This window comes from Gobius niger, assembly GCF_951799975.1.
Source record: "Gobius niger genome assembly, chromosome: 14".
Classification (NCBI taxonomy): domain Eukaryota; kingdom Metazoa; phylum Chordata; class Actinopteri; order Gobiiformes; family Gobiidae; genus Gobius; species Gobius niger.
In genome coordinates this window covers 30,263,571-30,283,750 of record NC_136865.1, presented here as the reverse complement: position 1 = coordinate 30,283,750, position 20,180 = coordinate 30,263,571, and the positions used below count along the sequence as shown (strand labels likewise).

The 20,180-nt window shown below is 39.8% G+C and overlaps 2 protein-coding genes across 3 annotated transcripts in view; one reads left to right on the top strand and one right to left on the bottom strand.

The window, feature by feature from the left end:
* The window catches only part of tfap2e (transcription factor AP-2 epsilon), a 32,743-nt gene extending 28,803 nt beyond the window's left edge, over positions 1 to 3,940 (top strand). For both annotated transcript variants that reach the window (XM_079570992.1, XM_079570993.1), the window contains exons 6-7: positions 636 to 774; positions 3,674 to 3,940. In XM_079570992.1, the coding sequence (XP_079427118.1) occupies positions 636 to 774; positions 3,674 to 3,929 (395 nt within the window). In that variant the 3' untranslated portion in view covers positions 3,930 to 3,940. The remainder of the gene's footprint in view (positions 1 to 635; positions 775 to 3,673) is intronic.
* Positions 1 to 20,180, bottom strand: part of psmb2 (proteasome 20S subunit beta 2) — a 221,323-nt gene that overhangs the window by 185,312 nt on the left and 15,831 nt on the right. Inside the window, exons 4-6 of the mRNA XM_079571074.1 lie at positions 15,514 to 15,676; positions 12,694 to 12,743; positions 12,473 to 12,605 (exon numbers count right to left, since the gene is read on the bottom strand). Coding sequence (XP_079427200.1) covers positions 12,501 to 12,605; positions 12,694 to 12,743; positions 15,514 to 15,676 — 318 coding nt within the window. The 3' untranslated portion in view covers positions 12,473 to 12,500. The remainder of the gene's footprint in view (positions 1 to 12,472; positions 12,606 to 12,693; positions 12,744 to 15,513; positions 15,677 to 20,180) is intronic.

The window sequence follows — 20,180 nt, the reverse complement described above, 5'->3', positions numbered from 1 at the left end:
TCGGCAATTTTTTAAATCAAATTTTGGTCACTTTTCGTCACATTTTGTCATATTTTTTTTTCATTTTTGTGACATTTTTGTCACATTTCCATCATTGTTTTCGTCTCAGTTCTGTCGCTATTTTCTCACCTTTTTTCCCAGAAGCTTTTGGACTGGGGTAAAGCCAAACTGGAGAAAATGTGCTCGGTTCAGGCGGGAGTTAAGGGGTTTTAAGAGAACATTTGAGGTGGATCTGACCCACAAAAAGACTTAAATTAATCTGATTTAGCTCCAAGGAAACTTTAATCTCCAAAGTTCTGAACATTCATTCATGATTTCTAACGAGGCTTTGACCTAAAGCTTTAAGAGAAGAGGAGAGAGGAGGAGAGAGGAGGAGCCTCGATTTTACTTTAAATACAGATTAGCGTAGCGAGCTAAATGCTAACTCAAATACAGTTACGTTTCTGCTTTTTGTGGCTCAGATTCACCTCCTCTGGCCACTAAACTTCACCTTATAACATGGTAACGATAAAGAAATGATATAAATGCCATGAAACAGACAAAACATGCCTCTTCATACTTTAGTATTGCGCCTGGGTTCCCTATCCATTGGTTTGGGGATGTACTAACCTCCCCTCCTCGTCCCGCGTGTCCAGGCGAGGCCGTGCACCTGGCCCGGGACTTCGGCTTCACGTGCGAGACGGAGTTCCCGGCGCGAGCCACGGCGGAGTATCTGTGTCGACAGAGCGACCCGGACACGCTGCACACGCGGAAGAGCATGCTGCTGGCCACCAAGTGAGTGAGCCGCCATGACCGGCGCCGGATACTCAAACGGGACGGACCGGGGGGGGACGTGGGTCAGAGCCGGGGGCGAGGCAACCCAGAGGGACGCAGTTTGGGAAAGAAATGTTCAGATGTTGTCCTGATTGTTCGTTAGAATCTATTGTAATATCGTCTCCACTTCCGGACGCCTTTATGAGACAGTCATGTGACCTTCCGGACGCCTTTATGAGACAGTCATGTGACCTTCCGGACGCCTTTATGAGACAGTCATGTGACCTTCGTTCATCAGAGAGAAGACGCTGGACTTTGGGACAGTTTGTGTTTCATTTTTTTGTGACATTTTTGCAATTTTTTGGTTGAATTTTTTCACATTTTTGTCATATTTTTCTATTTTTTTTGTCATATTTTTTGTATTTTTTAATCACATTTTTGTCACATTTTTTGTCAATTTTTTTTCATTTTTTCAGCAATTTTTTAAATCAAATTTTGGTCACTTTTCGTCACATTTTGTCATATTTTTTTGTCATTTTTGTGACATTTTTGTCACATTTCCATCAATTTTTCGTCACTTTTTTGCCAGTGTTTTCTCACTTTTTTGTCACATTTCCATCATTGTTTTCGTCTCAGTTTTGTTGCTATTTTCTCACCTTTTTTCCGGAAGCTTTTGGACTGGGGTAAAGCCAAACTGGAGAAAATGTGCTGGGTTCAGGTGGGAGTTAAGGGGTTTTAAGAGAACATTTGAGGTGGATCTGACCCACAAAAAGACTTGTGTGTGTTTCATGTAGGGGCTGCATCGGCCACACACTCACATCAGGACAGTAGTTTGGCGAATAAAAGTGAGCAAAGCTGTTGTATTGGACACGTAACTTTCAGTAACTGCAGTTCTCTGAATGTCCATGGTCTAAAACGTCAGGCTGACTCTCAGTGGTGAGATAGAAATAACCGTCAGGTACAGGTTTCAGTTAGTTTTAAAGCAGAACTTTAAGTAAGGATTAAACAACTCGGAGCCGCGTTAGACGGTTCTAACGCCCGACACAGTGTTGTTCCTCCTGCATTATAACGTCTAACGCGGCTCCTCGTTGTTTAATCCGCTTATACCAGGGTCCCACAAACCTAACATTTATAATAAATGTGTTTTTCATTGACTAAAGTCACTAAATCTGCCAGACTACAGGACTGTTTTGTGTGGGTTATTAGCCGGTCACTGAAGGCTCGTCTCAGAGCGAGTCATTCTCCGCAGCTCTAGAGTTCGGGAATGTGACGTCATATCGCTAAGCATTATGGGATTAGCAGCAATTATAAACTAATGGAGATTTTAAAAGTTAAAATACTGGAGTTATTGTTCACATTAAAACACTTTAACTCCACATTGCGTTAGATGTATTTACCAGCAGTAACTCAGCAGTAACGGAGTTGTTCCACGGCTTTTTTCTCCACTTTTTATACCGATATTAGCTAATGTTAGTCAATGGAAATGTATGCTAACAGCTGCAAAGATGGCGGATCTCCATGGTAACTGTAGAATTTACCAAACTCTATTACGAGGATCTCAGTCAGGCTCAACGACACAACATCAGCACAGAATCACAACACAACAGGACTAACCCGGAAACACTTTTCCCTGGAAGGAAACACCGATATGCGGCACTCGTGGGCAGGAGTTATTTCACTTTTACGCTGTTTAACCTGAAGCTAAAGCTAGCTAGCTCAACCAGCTCAACTGTTTATGGAAACAGCTGCGGTGGAGTCGCTCACACCTGGGCCCCACGAACTGAAACTTTTATGTTTGACTTTACTAATCCAGACAAATATGCTTCAATGCAGGATCATTTTATGTACGCCTGAAAATGATGAATAGCCTTAACTGTTTCCAATAGAAATGTAAAGCTCATATGTTATTAACAGTAGCTAACCTAGCTGCTCACTCTCCTCTACAAACATTTAGCAAACGTTTTGTTTTGGCCAAAAACGTTGAAATTAACACAAAATCCATCTCATACGTTCCTGTCAGTCACTAATTACGCCTTTATCTGATTCAGCTGTGTCATGCGTTGCTATGGCGACGCCCACAGCGGAGTGATATCCCAGTGATTTAACTACCGGACTACGTGTGCGGTTATACCAAAATAATGCACGCTTGGCCAGAGACACCAGGGTGAGATGAAAGACCCCCCATCATCCCTTTAACACTTGTATTACCCCCAGAGGGACGACAGAGAGGATTTATTAAGGGAAACAAGTTACTTAATGCTGCTTTAACCCCTAAACTCCCGCCTGAACCGAGAGCATTTTCTCCAGTTCAGCTTTACCCAAATCCTGTAGGCCAGTGTAACACCTCATTTGAAAGCTAAGACCTACAAAACTCATCTAAATGGATCTTTTTCCTCACGTCATCAGATTTTTTTTCATCACTTTTTTTGTTGGGCAGTCGTCTCATTTTTGTCAAATTTTCGCATTTTTTTGGGGCAAATTCTTGTCACTTTTTTGTCACTTTTTTCTACATTTTTCGTCATTTTTTTGTCAATTTTTTGTTACATTTTTGTCATTTTTTCGTCCATTTTTTCTCAATTTTTCTCACTTTCTTGTCAGTTTTTGGTCAATTTTTTTCACATTTTCATCCTTGTTTTCGTCTCAGTTTCGTCGCTATTTTCACAGCTTTTTTCCAGAAGCTTTTGAATTGGGGTAAAGCTGGAGAAAATGTGCTCGGTTCAGGCGCGAGGGGGTCAAATCCGCACTTGTTTCCCTCGCTCACAAACAATGACACATCTTTGCTGATCTCAGTTTTCCCCCTTTCAAAAACAGACCCGTCGTTCCAGAGCTGAAGACTCGACCCCCCCCACTCTCCACAGTGTGTGCTCGGCTTTGTTTTTATCCGTCTGACTAACCGCCCCGCCTCTCCTCTGTGTCTCAGGGAGGTCTGCAAGGAGTTCCTGGACCTCATGTCCCAGGACCGCTCCCCTCTCGGGGGCAGCCGGCCGGCCCCGTGCCTGGAGCCCGGCGTCCAGAGCAGCCTGACCCACTTCAGCCTCCTCACGCACGGCTTCGGCTGCCCGGCCATCTGCGCCGCGCTGTCCGCCTTCCTGAGCTACCTGACGGAGGCCGTGAAGGTCCTGGACAAGGGCGACGCCAAGGGCCACCACGAGAAGGAGCACAAGCACCGCAAATGAACCACGGGGGACCTCCAGGGGGACCTCCAGGGGGGCCTCCAGGGGGGACCTCCACGGGGGACCTCCACGGGGACCTCCACGGACTCTGGACGCTTCAGGAGAGCGAGCCCTGGCTGCTGAGTCCCGCGGTTCATGGACCTTTTCTTGTGGAGATTCACGGCGATGTTGGAGGAACCCGAGTTCAGAGACACGGCGGTTCCTGGGAGTAAAAAAAAGATCACGGAAACGAAACAATTTGGTGGGAAAAAAAAGGCTTGGAATTTGAGATTTTGCTTAAACACTGGGGAAAAAAACGTCTTTTCTTAGATATAAATGACTTCAAAGTAGGGATGCACTGATAGAGCTCCAAAGTCCCGCCTCCTCTCCGGTCCGGAAGTAAAACTCCCCCTTGCTTTGAGACCGTATTGATTTAAAGTCTTTAACTCCGTAACTACGTCAGCTCGGGCTGAATCCAGCTCTGTGGTTCTAAAGCGACCGAGATCCATCTAGTTTAACTGCGAGCCTTCGTCCTAGAACTACATTACCCAGGATGCCCATTATCCCATGATCTACTACGAGGCTTTTGATTGGTGGAGCTTCACGTGTTTATTTATTGTAATGTAGAAAACATATTACATTATAAACAATGTATTCAAACATAATGCAGGCAGAGAGTTGACGTTTTATCCATGTCTAATAGGGGTGTAACGTTACGCTAAAATTGTATTAGTTTCGGTTCACAGTTTGAGGGCTCGGTTTGGTTAATTTTCGGTACAAATAAATAAGAACTAACGAAACGTTTCTTTTGAAAAGCTGCCAATACACAATAGAATTCTTGCATAAAATAAATAAAAGCGACCCATTTGGGTGATATTTTAAATAAATTGCACTCTTAGAATGAAATACACATTTTGTAACATTTAAAATAAAAATGTAAACACTGTAAGTAAGTGATACAGTAAACGCACTCATAGCTTGTCGACCACATCAGTTTGAGCTTTTTCATGAAGTGCTGGTATAACTTTTTAGCTGAAGTGCGGACGTGATGGGATATTGTAGCGAGGCTAAAGACTTTTAATCAAATACTTAAAGCCAGCGTCTTCAACAACTGAACATGGGCGCAGATCCGTAGCGATGAAAACACCTATACCAGGCGTGATGCTTTTGCCTGATCAGAACTACTGGACGGGGGTTGTTTGATGCCGACGTTAGCTGTGTTTGCACAAGGCTGCTTTTCTTCAGTAGACGTGGTTTTCACACTCGGATGATGCCGTTTTAAGTGCGTTAACATGTTTGATGTGTTTCCTGCTGCAAACCCGATCTCCGTGGAACAATGTCGGCACAACTTTGGATTTATCCACTCGTCTGTCCCCGAGTTTTAACCGGAAAGACAAAGTGTTCCCAAACAGGAGACTGTAGTGATGTGGAGGGTCTTCAAGCTCTGACTTCTCTTTCGCTGTTGCCGTGATGCCGTTTCTCTCGTGCAGCTTAAAGGAATAGGCCACCGTTTCTACATACTGAGATATGTTCTTACCTCACTTTAGCCGAGTTAATATATCCCCGTCTGGTCTTTGTCCGTGCACTCTGCCAGGCAAACGGAGCACATACGCAGCCTCTCCCACATGTCATATAGCTCCAAAAAAGCTCACGATAGAAGCTACCAAGCTCTTCCACGTGTTCCCTATTTAAATAAAGTTACGTGAAGTGTTTTCATGCGAAGTATATTTACACAGAAATGTAGCATGTCGATTTTATAAGCAAATAAAAAGGGGGACTATATTGTGAGGCGTAATGATACGAGGAGCAAAACGTCCGCGCAGTAACTCCTAAAGACTTCCCCCGCTCACTTCCGTCAATAACGTCAAAAAAATGTTCCCAACGATCCAATTAAACGAACCACCATCACTTTTATTCACATTAGCAGGATTCAGATTGTTTAATAGTGAAATAATACAGAACTTTTGTCTGCAAAGGAAAATAAACTCGCCGTGTTTGCTGAAAACCTGGTTGCCTTGACCAGCGGGCGCGATGTCGCAATGGTTCTTGGGATACGGAGTTTCTATAGTCAGGAAGTGAATGATCTCACAGCCTTGTACCTTTGCCTTTTCTTCAACATGTCGTCTTCTTTTTGGATTGAAATGAAACATTTTATGGTCCCGAATCGCTACATCGCTGATTAGCTTTTGCGCTGACGTTAAACTCTTAATATTTGAATTTTTGGAAAATCTACGGTCGTTTAGACGGGGATTTTTTGCTTCCGGATCAACAAGACCACGAGGGGCGGGACTGTGGAGAGGAGGCGGGACTGTGGAGAGGAGGCGGGACTGTGGAGCTCTATTCAAGCAGTTTTTAAGCCATTTGTGGAAGTGAAGACGACATTTACTCCTTTTAACATTTCTGTGCATTTTTCCTCCATCTTTGCAAAGTAAAATAATAAAATAAAGGGATTGTGTGAAAAGTCTGAAGCTTCTACAGGGGAGAAAACGGTAAATTTGGCTCTGATTTTTGAACTGGGTCAAACTGGTCGAAAAAAAAATGTAAAATCAAGTTATGTTTCCTGTAAGTTTTGATTCAAACTTTTTATTTCTTGAAACTCTCAGCACTTCTGTCTCATCCAGCTGAACTTAACTTATTATTTATCAGTCATTTTTTTTTTACTATATTTATTTTAAAATGTCACTTTTGGATCGAACTCAACGGGAGGAGCTTCAGAATCCATATCCGTGATTTTGCCGCCTTTGAAAATACGTGAACGTTTTTTTTTTCTTTCTTCGACTGGAGCAAAGGATCATGGGACTCGGAGTTCCTCGGGCCGGGCTTGTATTACGGAGGAGTCAGGGGAAGAGGCAGCTACGGGAGTTTTATTTTGAAAAAAAAACGTGTTGTAACTTATTGGAAAATCCTTTTGTACTTTGGGTGTTGAACTGTTGTTACTGTATTCGCTTCATAAATGTAATATATTAAAGACTGAAGACGACTTTGAGACGGAGTTTCTTTTTCTGGTCTTTACGTGGGCGCTCAGGCACGCGAAAAGACCAAAGATGTTGTTAGATTTGGCCTCTCCTCTTCCACATGTTTATTGGAAAAAATGGGGAACAAATGGGGGACATAAAGTTGGAAAAATAGATAAAAATTAAAAAAAAAAATTAAAAAAATTAGAAAAAAAAATTGAAAAAAAAATTTGAAAAAAAATGGGGGGAAAAATGGGAAAAAAATAGGAAATTGAGAAAAAAATGGAGGGAAAAAGAGGAAAAAAATAGAAACATTGGGGAACAAATGAGGGAAATAAAGTTGGAAAGATAGATAAAAATTTAGAAAAATAAATAAATAGAAAAAAAAAAAGGGAAAAAAAAGGGGAAATAAAAAAGAAAAAAAAGGAAATTGAGAAAAAAATTGAGGGAAAAAGAGGAAAATTTTTTAGAAAAAAACAAAAAAAAAGAAAAAAAAAATGGTTAAAAAATGGAGGGAAAAAGAGAAAAAAATAGAAAAATTGGGGAACAAATGGGGGAAACAAAGAAAAATAGACAAAAATTTAGAAAAAAAAGAAAAAAAATTGAAAAAAAATTGGAAAAATCACAAAATTAGGGGGAAAAAATATTGAAAATGATCATTTTGAGTGACAAAACGATGTAAATTAATTTGCCTATTTTCACAGTTCTGCAAAAAAAATAAAAAAATGTATGCACAGTTTCATTGCTTAGAGCAGGAGAATCCAAACCAAGCATCAGCCAAGCATCAGCTTGGACCCCATAAGGGGTCCAAGCTGATGAGAGATCCATCAAAAACAAAACTATCTGAATCTCCTGCAGCAAGAACAACTGAATCTCAGAAAAGCATCACTGGAGGAAATCCAAAGTAAACGTCGTCTTTCTTTGTGATCAGATGTTTAGCATTAAATCAGAAAAATCCCATTAAAGTGAACAGGACTAAAGCTCTGTTGTGCCCGGAGGTGGAGCAATGACATCATCACTTTAAATCCCATTGACACAACATGGTCGGCACGGCAACAGTTTAAAATCGTTTGCCTCTATTTATGTCACTTCCTGTCAGGGTCCAATAAGGAAGGGAAACGATAAACATCACAAAAATGGTTCAAACTAAAGAAAGCTGAGTAACATGTCGCAAAATCTTAGATGGTTCAGTGTTTATAAAGGTCGGTGATTTAGTCTTGAAGCTAAAGGCTAACATTCATTTAACCCCTTAACTCCCACCTGAACCGAGCACATTTTCTCCAGTTTGGCTTTACCCCAATCCAAAAGCTTCTGGAAAAAAGCTGTGAAAATAGCAACAAAACTGAGACGAAAACAATGATGGAAATGTGACAAAAAAGTGAGAAAAATGGATGAAAAAGTGGCAAAAATGTCACAAAAATGTCACAAGAAATTGACAAAAAATTGAAGAAAAAATGACAAAAATGTGACAAAAAATGACAAAAAATTGACAAAATGTGACAAAAAAATTACAAAAATGTTCTAAAAAATTGACAAAAAAATGACGAAAAAATGACAAAAATGTGACGAAAAAAAATACAGAAATGTGATTAAAAAAATGACAAAAATGTTCTAAAAAATTGACAAAAAATACAAAAAATTGACGAAAAAATGACAAAAATGTGACAAAAAATGTGACAAAAAAATGACAAAAAAATGACAAAAATGTGACAAAAAATGTGACAAAAAATAAAATAAAAAATACGAAAAAATGACAAAAATGTGACAAAAAAGTGAGAAAACATTGATGAAAAAGTGGCAAAAATGTCACAAAAATGTCACAAGAAATTGACAAAAAATGGAAGAAAAAATGACAAAATGTGAGAAAAAATTGACCAAAAAAATGTGACAAAAAAAGGAGAAAAAATTGATAAGAAAATTGACGAAAAAATGACAAAAATATGACAAAAAAATTACAAAAATGTGATAAAAAATTGACAAAAATACAAAAAATGGATGAAAAATGGACGAAAAAATGACAAAAATGTGACAAAAAAATTACAAAAATTACAAAAAAAATGACAAAAAAGTTACAAAAATGAGTTGAATACCCAACAAAAAAATGATGGAAAAAGAATCTGATGACGTGAGGAAAAAGATCCTCTCAGTTCAGGCGGGAGTTAAGAGGTTAATTTCATAAACATTTGAAATAGAGCTGCAAACATGAACTCATGGTCTATAGTTTTAATCACATATAGGTTTTCTATAGACCTCAGAGATACAGTGTATGTATAATGGACTAAAGCCCGTTTGTAACTCGGGTCCCGCGCCCCGTCCCGCCCCGCCCCTCCCGCTCTCTCCCTCTCTCCGTCGAGCGGCGGAAGAGCAGCATATGTTCGCCCCGGGGCCCGAAGCACGCGCCGGAGCCGAGTGTGAGGGCTCCGGGAGCGGGGGGAGGTGAGGCGCCTGTAAATATGACAAGGCCTTGAAAAGACTCCCTTCGGTTTCACGGAGCGAGATGAGCTTTATTTACATAATTTAGCACAAAGCTGCGTCTTCAGTATCTGCAAGAGGAACGATGACGAGCGGATGAAAGCGGAGCGCGAGAATGAACCAGAAAACGAGACGCCGAGCACGTGCCTGCGCTTCAGTTAGGGACCGTCAGCAAATCACTAAACTCGATGGAAAAACAGGCTTTAACCTCACATTAACCGAGCGCATCTTCTCCAGTTCGGCTTCACCTAAATCTAAAAGCTTCGTGACTGGAGCTTACAGCCTAAATAGGGATGTACCGATCCGATATTCAGTATCTGTAGCCGATCCGGGCATTTTGAGAGTATCGGATTGGATCGGATTTGATGACTGGACGGGTCCGATACAAGACGGTCCTGGAGCCGCTGCAGATCCAGGACCACAGATTCACGGCTAAGCTAAGCGAGGACACTGGTTTGATTTGATTTCCATGGGTTTACAAGACACATTTCCAAACAGAATCAGATGCTGCTGTGGGAAATTGATGATTTTTAGCTAATGTTATATTTTATGATGCTATTGAATGTCTTTTATGAGTTTAATCTATGTGCTTTAAGTTTCAGTTGAAGCCAATCTTTTCACACGCACATTGCTGTAACAAAACCCCATTTCTTGCTCTTGCATTCTTTTGCTCAAACCTGTGGAGACGTTCGGTGCCCTCGCTGGAGCTGTGAACAATAACTCCAAATAAGGCAACAGGAAGACACTTCTAGGAAAACTACTGAGAGAAAGGCTTGATGACCTTGGCCCGAGCTCCACACTGCAAAAAGTATTTAACTAGATCAGTAGAAACATCTCAACTTGAGCATAATAGTCCAAATTTTAGTTGTTATGACTAGGTAAGAAGTTCTTGGGCATTTGTCCTGGATTATTTCACTTGTTCTGAGATGTTTCTGACTCGTTTCGATACATTTCGTCCTTATTTCAGGTCATTTTCTTTGCCACTGGGGAAAGAAAATTGGTCTTCTCTCATTGGCAATTTTACTTTATTATTTCAAGCGAGATTTACCCTAGAACTGGTCTGAAATGTCCTCAAACAAGCAAAGTAAACTCGGTCCGATCAGGAAAAGTGTCGAAATGAGTGAAAACCGCTCAAAACAAGAAACATTTCCTCAATTCAACTCATTTAAGCCAATGCTTGATACTTTTTGTAGTGCACTCATCTCCTATCTCTTCGTGAACGTCACATTTTTTCTGATATATATTTGTAAGAGCGCAGTTAGACGGTGCCGTTTCCTGGGACGGCCCCGTTCGAGCACCGTGTATATTGTTCGGGACTTTAGCATTCAGATAACCTGTGTTTAGAAATTGTAATTGTTATAGGGAATAAATCTTCTTTGACTAAAGCTACTGGATTCTGGTGGTTTCTCCTCGGACCTTGGGATCAACGAACACGCTTAGCGAGACCTTTTGGATACTTTAATATTTCAAACTTAACTGTTTAACTGTGTTTAAAATGATCTTATGGAGTCAGATCTTGTGTATATTAGAGTTTTAATATCCATCCACATCTCAGAGGAGGAAGTACATTAATTTGTCGACTATCGTTAAAGCAGTACTAAGTAACTCTTCCCCCTAGAGGCCATAAGCGCAACTGCAGGTGTCTCAGCAAGTTATGATTTTTTAACTTATTAATTGTCTTGGAGAGTAAATACTACGCTGACAGGAAAGGCGAAGGCAGAGAGGGTTACTGTGCATCCAATTATACAATGGAAATATTTGTTTTCACTCAAACTTGGCTGTAAATACTGTTTATAGTGACGTTAGCCCGCAGTTAGCTTTGCCCGTTAGCATGTTAGCTTCTTCTTCGTGATTCCATTAGTGTGTATTGGTGACTCTGGACCGGTGGCAAGAAAGTTGCAAACATGGTTTTCTGTCCAGAGACACCAGGGGGAGATGAAAGACCCTCCAATCATCCCATAAACACTTGTATTATCCCCACAGGGACTACGGAAAGGATTTATTAAGGTAAACACGTTACTTAGTGCTGCTTTAACCTGCCGCTTCTGGAAAACTTGAAAATTGAAAATCCGGATGTTGTTGCCGTTCTCTTTCCTGTCTGATGCGTCTGAACTGTGGAGCTTGATCTGGCCGAGCCGTATCTTGGAATCGTATCATGCCTGAAAAACAACTGCTAGTTTGGGGCAAACTCGTGCCTCTTTGCCTCTGCCATGTCCTATGGACACCCCTATGGTCTCCCCCATGATAAAAGGGCGATGCCGGTGGACAATGGCTAGTTTGCCCGGTTAGCATGTGCGATCCACCTCATTGTTGATAAAAAAAAGTCTGTAATTAACCACCAATGTGTCAATCCTGACCCAGTGTGTGATAATCTTCAAGGCTGCATTATGTGGTTACGGCTTTATTGACGTTTTTAGTGTAAAATACTTAATTCCACAAGATCCATTATTGGAGCTGATGCTAGAGCTGCTAAGAAGCTAGTTAGCTGCGGGTGCTAAGCAATCGGCTACGGCCAGTTGTACATGAAGTGTGAGTAATAAACCAGCCCGGCTCAGTGTGTGAGCATGATCATCCGAAGTTCATGGAAGTTCATGATGCTACGATCGTAGCATTAGCTTTGGGAATGCTCTGCATCATCAAGGCCTAAACACATTCCTATCGTGGATACAGACATTTTTAATAAGTTTTCTTGTCACTGCTGTTAATCCTGGTGTTGAGGTGAAATAAACACTTCTGTGTCTTTGTAAAAGTCCCAGAGTTTCTGTAGCTCCGGTTCACAACACGATGAAGCTAATCCTCCATGACTGTTTGTTTACATCTGCACAGTCTATGATCACGGATCTGAAAAACTCGAATTTAAATCTGGAAATTCTGAGTTTTAAAAGTCGTAATTTCGAGATTTAAACTCGAAATTTTGTGTTTTAAACACAAAATTATGACTTTAAATCTCGTAATTTCGACTTCCCGTTGGGCTTTTATTTTTTAACATGGTGGAAACGGGCTTCCATAGTGAATGTGATTTAGACCCTGAAACTGTATATTTTAGTTTCAAACCAATGTGACGCCTTTAATGAGCTGGTGCTGAATGAGACGCCAAAACGAGCTCGTATTATCAACATTTTACTTTATTTGAACAGAAACGGTAGAAAAACGGGCGCGGTTGGAGGCCTCACTTCGCCGCTCCCACCGTGACCTTCTGCAGCTCGTGGATCCCGTCTTTATCGATGACTCTGACGCTGAACGAGGGAAGGTTCAGGATGAAACGCCTGTTCAGCTGGAAGACGAAACAACAGAGGATCAAACACTGAAATACTGAGGAACGTGGGTTTAGTTTTGCTAATTAACGGAGAAAAACCACTCACTTCCTCGATGCATTTCTTGAGGAGCTCCATGGCCTCGTCCTGGGTCAGATCTGCAACAAAGAAAAGCAAAAAACATGAAATTAGCCTCAAAGATTAAAGCACATTTAATTAACGGAAAATAATGAGAGCCTGCACCAGGTTTAAGTGGAGAGTATTTGAAGTATTTGAAGTATTTGAAGTATGGTGCTTTGTTTTATGTTTGTGAAGGCTCTCATTCATCCAGGGAGAATCCATCGTAGGAAAAAGTTAATCATTGACTAGACTGGGTTTGGTAAAGTTGAGGACGTTTTGCTTCAAAGCTCTTCAGGTCATAACAGACACTACGAGCCAGGGCGGGGCAACTCATATTTTAATAAAGGTCGATCTCGAGAACCACGTGGTGCGTTTTAACCCCTTAACTCCCACCTGAACCGAGCACATTTCCTCCAGTTTGGCTTTACCCCAATCCAAAAGCTTCTGGAAAAAAGCTGTGAAAATAGCAACAAAACTGAGACGAAAACAATGATGGAAATGTGACAAAAAAATGACGAAAAATTGATGAAAAAAATGACAAAACTGTGACAAAAAAGAATTTGTTTTTATAAAAAATTGATAAAAAATTTATGAAAAAAAGACAAAAAAATGACAAAAAAATGACAAAAAAAGACAAAAAAATGACAAAAAAATGACAAAAAATTGATAAAAAATGTATGAAAAAATGACAAAAAATGACAAAAAATTGATAAAAAATTTATGAAATAATAACAAAAACGTGATAAAAATTGACAAAAAAATTATGGAAAAAAATCTGATGACGTGAGGAAAAAGATCTCGGTTCAGGAGGGAGTTAAGAGGTTAATCCAGGAGAATTGGCCAGACCAGTTGCATTCTGGAAAAAACTATGAACGCCGCAGCTGCCGCGCCTGTCAGGTCAATCCCAGGGAAACACTCGGCCCAAACAAACAGGAAGCACAGATGATACATGCGGCACCAAGAGGACGTGGGGATTTTACTGTAAAACCAGCTACAACTCGTCTAAAGGACAAAACAGAAACACGCGAGGAGCCTCAAGGACCAGCAGTGTTGTTTTCGTCAACGAAGACGATAACGATGTCTTTTCGTTGACGCCTCTTTTTTTTAATGACGATAACGTAACGATGACGAGCTAAAATGAGCTCTTTGGGGACGAGAACCTGACGAGACGTTTACGAGTTTACGTAAACGAGTTTGTGCGCGGAGTGAGAGAACACACGGTGAAAGTGTGGAGTTTGTTTTTGCTGCAGTTTTCAGTTTGGAAGCAGCATCTGTTTACATGCGCGTCCAGGAAAGACACATTTGTTTTTTTCTTTGAAACCAAAAAAAAAACCGAAACGTCCTCAACTTTACCAAACCCAGTCCAGTCGAGGATTCAACCTTTTTCTACGATTTTATGAAAATCCGCCTCACATTTACATCAAAAACCTGCTGTAAATACATAACATTTAGACGCAGTTTAACCTCTTAACTCCCACCTGAACGGATCCCATTTTCTCCAGTTTGGCTTTACCCTAATCAAAAAGCTTCTTGGGAAAAAAGCACCAAAATAGCCACAAAAAATGAGAAAACAAGGATATAAACGCGACAAAAAAATTCAACAAAAATGTGACAAAAATTCAAGACAAAGTGAAAAAAAAACTCAACCAAAAAGTGACAAAAATTCAACAAAAATGTGGCAAAAATTCAACAAAAAATGACACAAAATTCAAGAAAAAGTGACAAAAAACTCAACCAAAAAGTGGCAAAAATTCAACAAAAAATGTAAAAAATGTGACAAAAATTCAAGAAAAAGTGAAAAAAACTCAACCAAAAAGTGACAAAAATTCAACAAAAATGTGACAAAAATTCAACAAAAAATGACACAAAATTCAACCAAAAAGTGTCAAAAATTCAACCAAAAATTTACAAAAATGTGACAAAAATTCAACAAAAATGTGACAAAAATTCAACAAAAAATGACACGAAATTCAACCAAAATGTGGCAAAAATTCAACAAAAATTTTACAAAAATGTGACAAAAATTCTACAAAAATGTGGCAAAAATTCAACAAAAATGTGACAAAAATTCAAGAAAAAGTGAAAAAAAAAAAACTCAACCAAAAAGTGTCAAAAATTCAACAAAAATGTTTCAAAAATGTGACAAAAATGTGACAAAAATTCAACAAAAATGTTTCAAAAATGTGACAAAAATGTGACAAAAATTCAAGAAAAAGTGAAAAAAATTCAACCAAAAAGTGACAAAAATTCAACAAAAATGTGACAAATATTCAACAAAAAATGTGACAAAAATTTAACAAAAAATCAACAAAAAGTGACAAAAAAACTCAACCAAAAAGTGACAAAAATTCAACAAAAATGTGACAAATATTCAACAAAAAATGTGACAAAAATTTAACAAAAAATCAACAAAAAGTGACAAAAAAACTCAACCAAAATGTGACAAAAATTCAACAAAAAGTGACAAAAATTCAACAAAATGTGACAAAAATGTGACAAAAACTCAGTGACCAAAATAAAAAATAAAATAAAAAAAACATACAAAAGGTGACACAACACAGCAACAACGCGAGGAAAAAGATCAGTTTTGTGGGTCTTAGCTTTCAAATGAGGTGTTACACAGGCCTATATAACAGCCAAAGAGGACAGAAGGCATTTGGTTTGGGCGGGTGGTAAGAGTTTAACACCCAGCGCCTTGAGGTTCGGTCATCACTGTCGCCAAAACCTCCACATAGATTTGATAAAGGTAAATCGTGCAGCTCTAGCATGAGGAGTACTTGTAGTATTGCAGTACTGTAGTATTAGTACCTGGCTTGTAGTATCGGTCGAGGATGGACAGCGTGAGGAAAGCTCCGTATCCGTGAGCGGCGAACGGCGCTTTGGCGAGCGACGACAGATAATCCATGTAGAACAGGCCGGGGCCGTCGGAGTCGTCGTAACCGGCCAGCAGCAGGTTCACGTGGTACGGAGTCTGAGAGGGACAAAAACAACACTTTGAGTTAAGTCAGAGAAATGAAAACCACAGAGGGAAGAATGTGTGGAGCTCGTTTTGTGTCACAGACTTTGAGCTTCTCGTATTTTTATTTGTTCTTCTATTAATTCATTATTTATCTCTCATTTTGTCTTTGAAGAAGGTACAATTTAAAACGTTGCCTTGTTTTGGGGGTTAACCTCTTCACTCCCGCCTGAACAGAGAGCATTTTCTCCAGTTCAGCTTTACCCTAATCAAAAAGCTTCTTGGGACAAATCCTGTAGGCCAGTGTAACATCTCATTTGAAAGCTAAGATCTACAAAACTCATCTAAATGGATCTTTTTCCTCACGTCATCAGATTTTTTTTCCCGTCATTTTTTGGGGGGTTTCAACTCATATTAGTGATTTTTTTGTCCATTTTTGTGACATTTTTGCCACTTTTTCATCATTGTTTCGTCATTTTTTGTAAATGTTTTGTCACATTTTTGCTACTTTTTCATAATTTTTGGGGGGTTTTCAACTATTTTTTGTAATTTTTTTTAATTTTTTGGTCAAATAGCACATTTTTGTCACTTTTTCGACAATTTTTTGCCCTTTTTTTTATTTTTTTGTCACACTTTTGCTACTTTTCCGTCATTTTTTGTAACATTTTTTGTGATTTTTTTTGTCAATTTTTGCCACTTTTTCATCAGTTTTTCATCATTTTTTTGTCCATTTTTCGTCATTTTTTGTCAATTATTTTGTCTTTTATTTATACAATTTTGCCACTTTTTCACCATTTTTTCGTCATTTTTTGTCCTTTTTTGTCAATTTTTGGTCACATTTTTGCTACTCATCATTTTTTTGTAATTTTTTTGTACATTTTTCGTCATTTTTTCTCAATTTTTTTTAAACATTTTTGCCACTTTTTCTCAATTTTTTTGTCAATTTTTGGTAAATTTTTCGTCATTTTTTGTCAATTTTTTGTCTAAGTTTTGTAACTTTTTTGTCACATTTCCATCATTGTTTTCGTCTCAGTTTTGTCGCTATTTTCTCACCTTTTTTCCAGAAGCTTTTGGACTGGGGTAAAGCCAAACTGGAGAAAATGTGCTCGGTTCAGGTGGGAGTTAAGTAAATAAAAAAAGAGTCTTTGGTTAATCACAGCTCAGACCCGTGGACAGGAAGCCTCGTCTCAGTCAGGCTGAAGCTGCAGAGGTTTTGTGCGGACCCTCGTGGAGGTTTTGTGCGGATCCTCGTGGAGGTTTTCTGCAGATCCTCGTGGAGGTTTTGTGCGGATCCTCGTGGAGGTTTTGTGCGGATCCTCGTGGAGGTTTTGAGCGGATCCTCGTGGAGGTTTTGTGTGGATCCTCGTGGAGGTTTTGTGTGGATCCTCGTGGAGGTTTTGAGCGGATCCTCGTGGAGGTTTTGGAGACAGTTTCAGTTTTAATGAAGCTGGCTCTTTTCCAGCCGCCGTGTCCCGGGGCGTTCCCACAGATGTCACACTTTGGTCCCCGCCCCGCTGCTCCCCGAACCCTCGCCGAGCCGACGACGCAGACCCGATAATGAGCAGAGACACAAGTTGCACTTTTCCAGAGTTTCAGACAACGCGGGCTCGGTTTCCAAGAAGGAATCAGAAAAGTGAGACAATTTAATAAAGTTTCTTTGTATTAGATCCGGAATATCTGTCCCTCCAGGATTTCTCTGGCCATTTGTCCAAAAGTTGTGATTTTCTCTACACAAAACAATATATTTTTTACAACAAAACCAAAGACTTAAAAACAGCCATGTGTGCGTCCCCCTGATAACCCAGAGCCCTGAATGAGACTCAGATCAGAGGACGAATGTCTGTGTATTTCAAACATCGACATCGAGCTTCGGTTCAACAGATTTGTGATTCCTAAAGTTCCAGCCCCTCACACAGAAATGCCTCCACATCACAGGGTAAAGAAGTGTCTAATCACACGCCGTGGATTCATTCCAAAATGAAGATCCAGCAACAGAGAAACGAGACTCGGACAGAGGTGAATGAGAGGAGGCGGGACTTCTGTCTGGTGAACACTGTGCAATTTGTTTTGTCTGTTTGTCGGGACTGTAAAATACTGTAAAATCGTGAGCTGCTCTCGTGTTCAAAGAGACAAATGTAGAAGAATTAGATCTTTATTTATATACCGCCTTTCACAGACATGGTCACAAAGCGCTTTTACATGAGACAATCCACACTCAGTGGTGGAAACTACGTTTGTAGCTTCAGTTTCCCCTGGGGGAGACTGACAGAAGTGCTGTCGCGACAACACACGTCTGCGCCAACGGACCCTCCTGCACCACCTCCATGCATTCCCTCACACACATCATTCATACTGGCCTATTGTACATGTTTTTAGTGGAGGAAACCTACGCACGAGAACATGTAAACTCCACACAGAAAGGCGCCGTCCAGGAGGGAATCGAACCCAGGACCTTCTAGCTGTGAAGCGAGAGCACTAACCGCTGCGCTACCGTGCCGCAAAATGTAGCTACGACCAAAGTTTTGTGGCAGCAGGTTCAGGCGTCAGCTGAGGCAAGTGCCACATGTTAGCGGGTTTATTTCTGTGGAAAAGTGCAGGGAAGGTCCTGTAAAGTGCGGAGTTGGACCCGCTCATGCCCGGCCTCTGTGGCTCGGGACTCTGGTGACGTTCACTGTGTTGTATCTTGTTGACAGAGATCCTCTCTGCAAGAGGCGGCTCACTCTGAGACGAGCGTTTCAAAAATATCAGACACTGCCTGATGTCGGTCGCAGCTCGTTTTTGGTCATGCGACGGTTTTATTTTAAGTCTTTGTCCCCGTCTCACTGTACGACCTACGACTTTCCCCATGACGAGTGATATTTCGTCGCAGACGGCCAGAATCGCACTGTGTACATCCAGCTTTAAACCCACTGGAGCTGGACACCACTTCCTACTTGGCCTGGGAACCATTTAATGATACCAGAACAGAATAAAAAACAAAAAGTTGAGGTACTACTCGTGTTGAGGCACTTGCATGACGGCACTTCAGACCTGAATTAACACCTTTCTGAGTGACAGTGCAGGATTTTACAGGCAGTTGTGGTGAACAGGTCTGAGCTCATTCTACACATTAGGACATGGCTGGAACATGTAGGAGGAAAATACTTAGTTGTAACATTTTTAAAGCTCCATATAGTCTCTTTAAAAGGAAATGACTTGATAATTTCAGCTCAAATAAAAGATACAAATTCGAACAGGTCTATTTGGGTAAAGCCGAACTGGAGACAATGTGGAAGGTTAAAGTAAGAGGTGAAACATTTATTAACCTCTTACCACCCCGCCAAAACCAAATGCATTCTCTCCTCTTTGCCATTGTCGTCACTTTTTATGTCCCTTATGTGTTTTTGTCACTTTATTACTTTTTTGCTGTTCTTTTGTCACTTTTTGCTGGATTTTTGTAAAAAATGTTGCTGATTTTTTGTAATTTTCTTGCTGGATTTTTGTCATTTTTTTGCTGGATTTTTGTATTTTTTCTGCTGGATTTTTGTCGCTTTTTTTTGCTGGATTTTTGTCTTTTTTCTGCTGGATTTTTGTCACTTTTTTGCTGGATTTTTGTATTTTTTCTGCTGGATTTTTGTATTTTTTCTGCTGGATTTTTGTCTTTTTTCTGCTGGATTTTTTTCGCTTTTTTGCTGGATTTTTGTCTTTTTTTCTGCTGGATTTTTGTCGCTTTTTTGCTGGATTTTTGTATTTTTTCTGCTGGATTTTTGTCTTTTTTTCAGCTTGATTTTTGTCGCTTTTTTGCTGGATTTTTGTCTTTTTTCTGCTGGATTTTTGTCGCTTTTTTGCTGGATTTTTGTCTTTTTTTCTGCTGGATTTTTGTCGCTTTTTTGCTGGATTTTTGTCTTTTTCTGCTGGATTTTTGTCTTTTTTCTGCTGGATTTTTGTCTTTTTTGTGTGGATTTTTGTCTTTTTTCTGCTGGATTTTTGTCTTTTTCTGCTGGATTTTTGTCTTTTTTCTGCTGGATTTTTGTCTTTTTTCTGCTGGATTTTTGTCAATTTTCTGCTGGATTTTTGTCTTTTTTCTGCTGGATTTTTGTCAATTTTCTGCTGGATTTTTGTCTTTTTTCTGCTGGATTTTTGTCTTTTTCTGCTGGATTTTTGTCATTTTCTGCTGGATTTTTGTCTATTTTTTGCTGGATTTTTATCACTTTTTTGCTGGATTTTTTTTATCTTTTTTTGTCTGGATTTTTGTCTTTTTTTTGCTGCTCTTTTGTCACCTTTTTGTTGAGTTTTTGTCATTTTTGTCGCTTTTTTTGGTCACTTTTAGCACTTTTTTCTTGTTGTGTTTACATCTTCATTTTCTTTTTTTCTTTTTTATCACTGTTTTGAAGAAGCTTTTAGATTTGGAGAATTTGGAGAAAACATGTTCAGGCGGGAGTTAAGAGGTTAAACTTAGTCTTGTTTTGGTCCTGATGAAGTCTTTCTTCAATCTTCAATCTCAATTTATTAACCTCCTACCACCCGCCAAAACCAAATG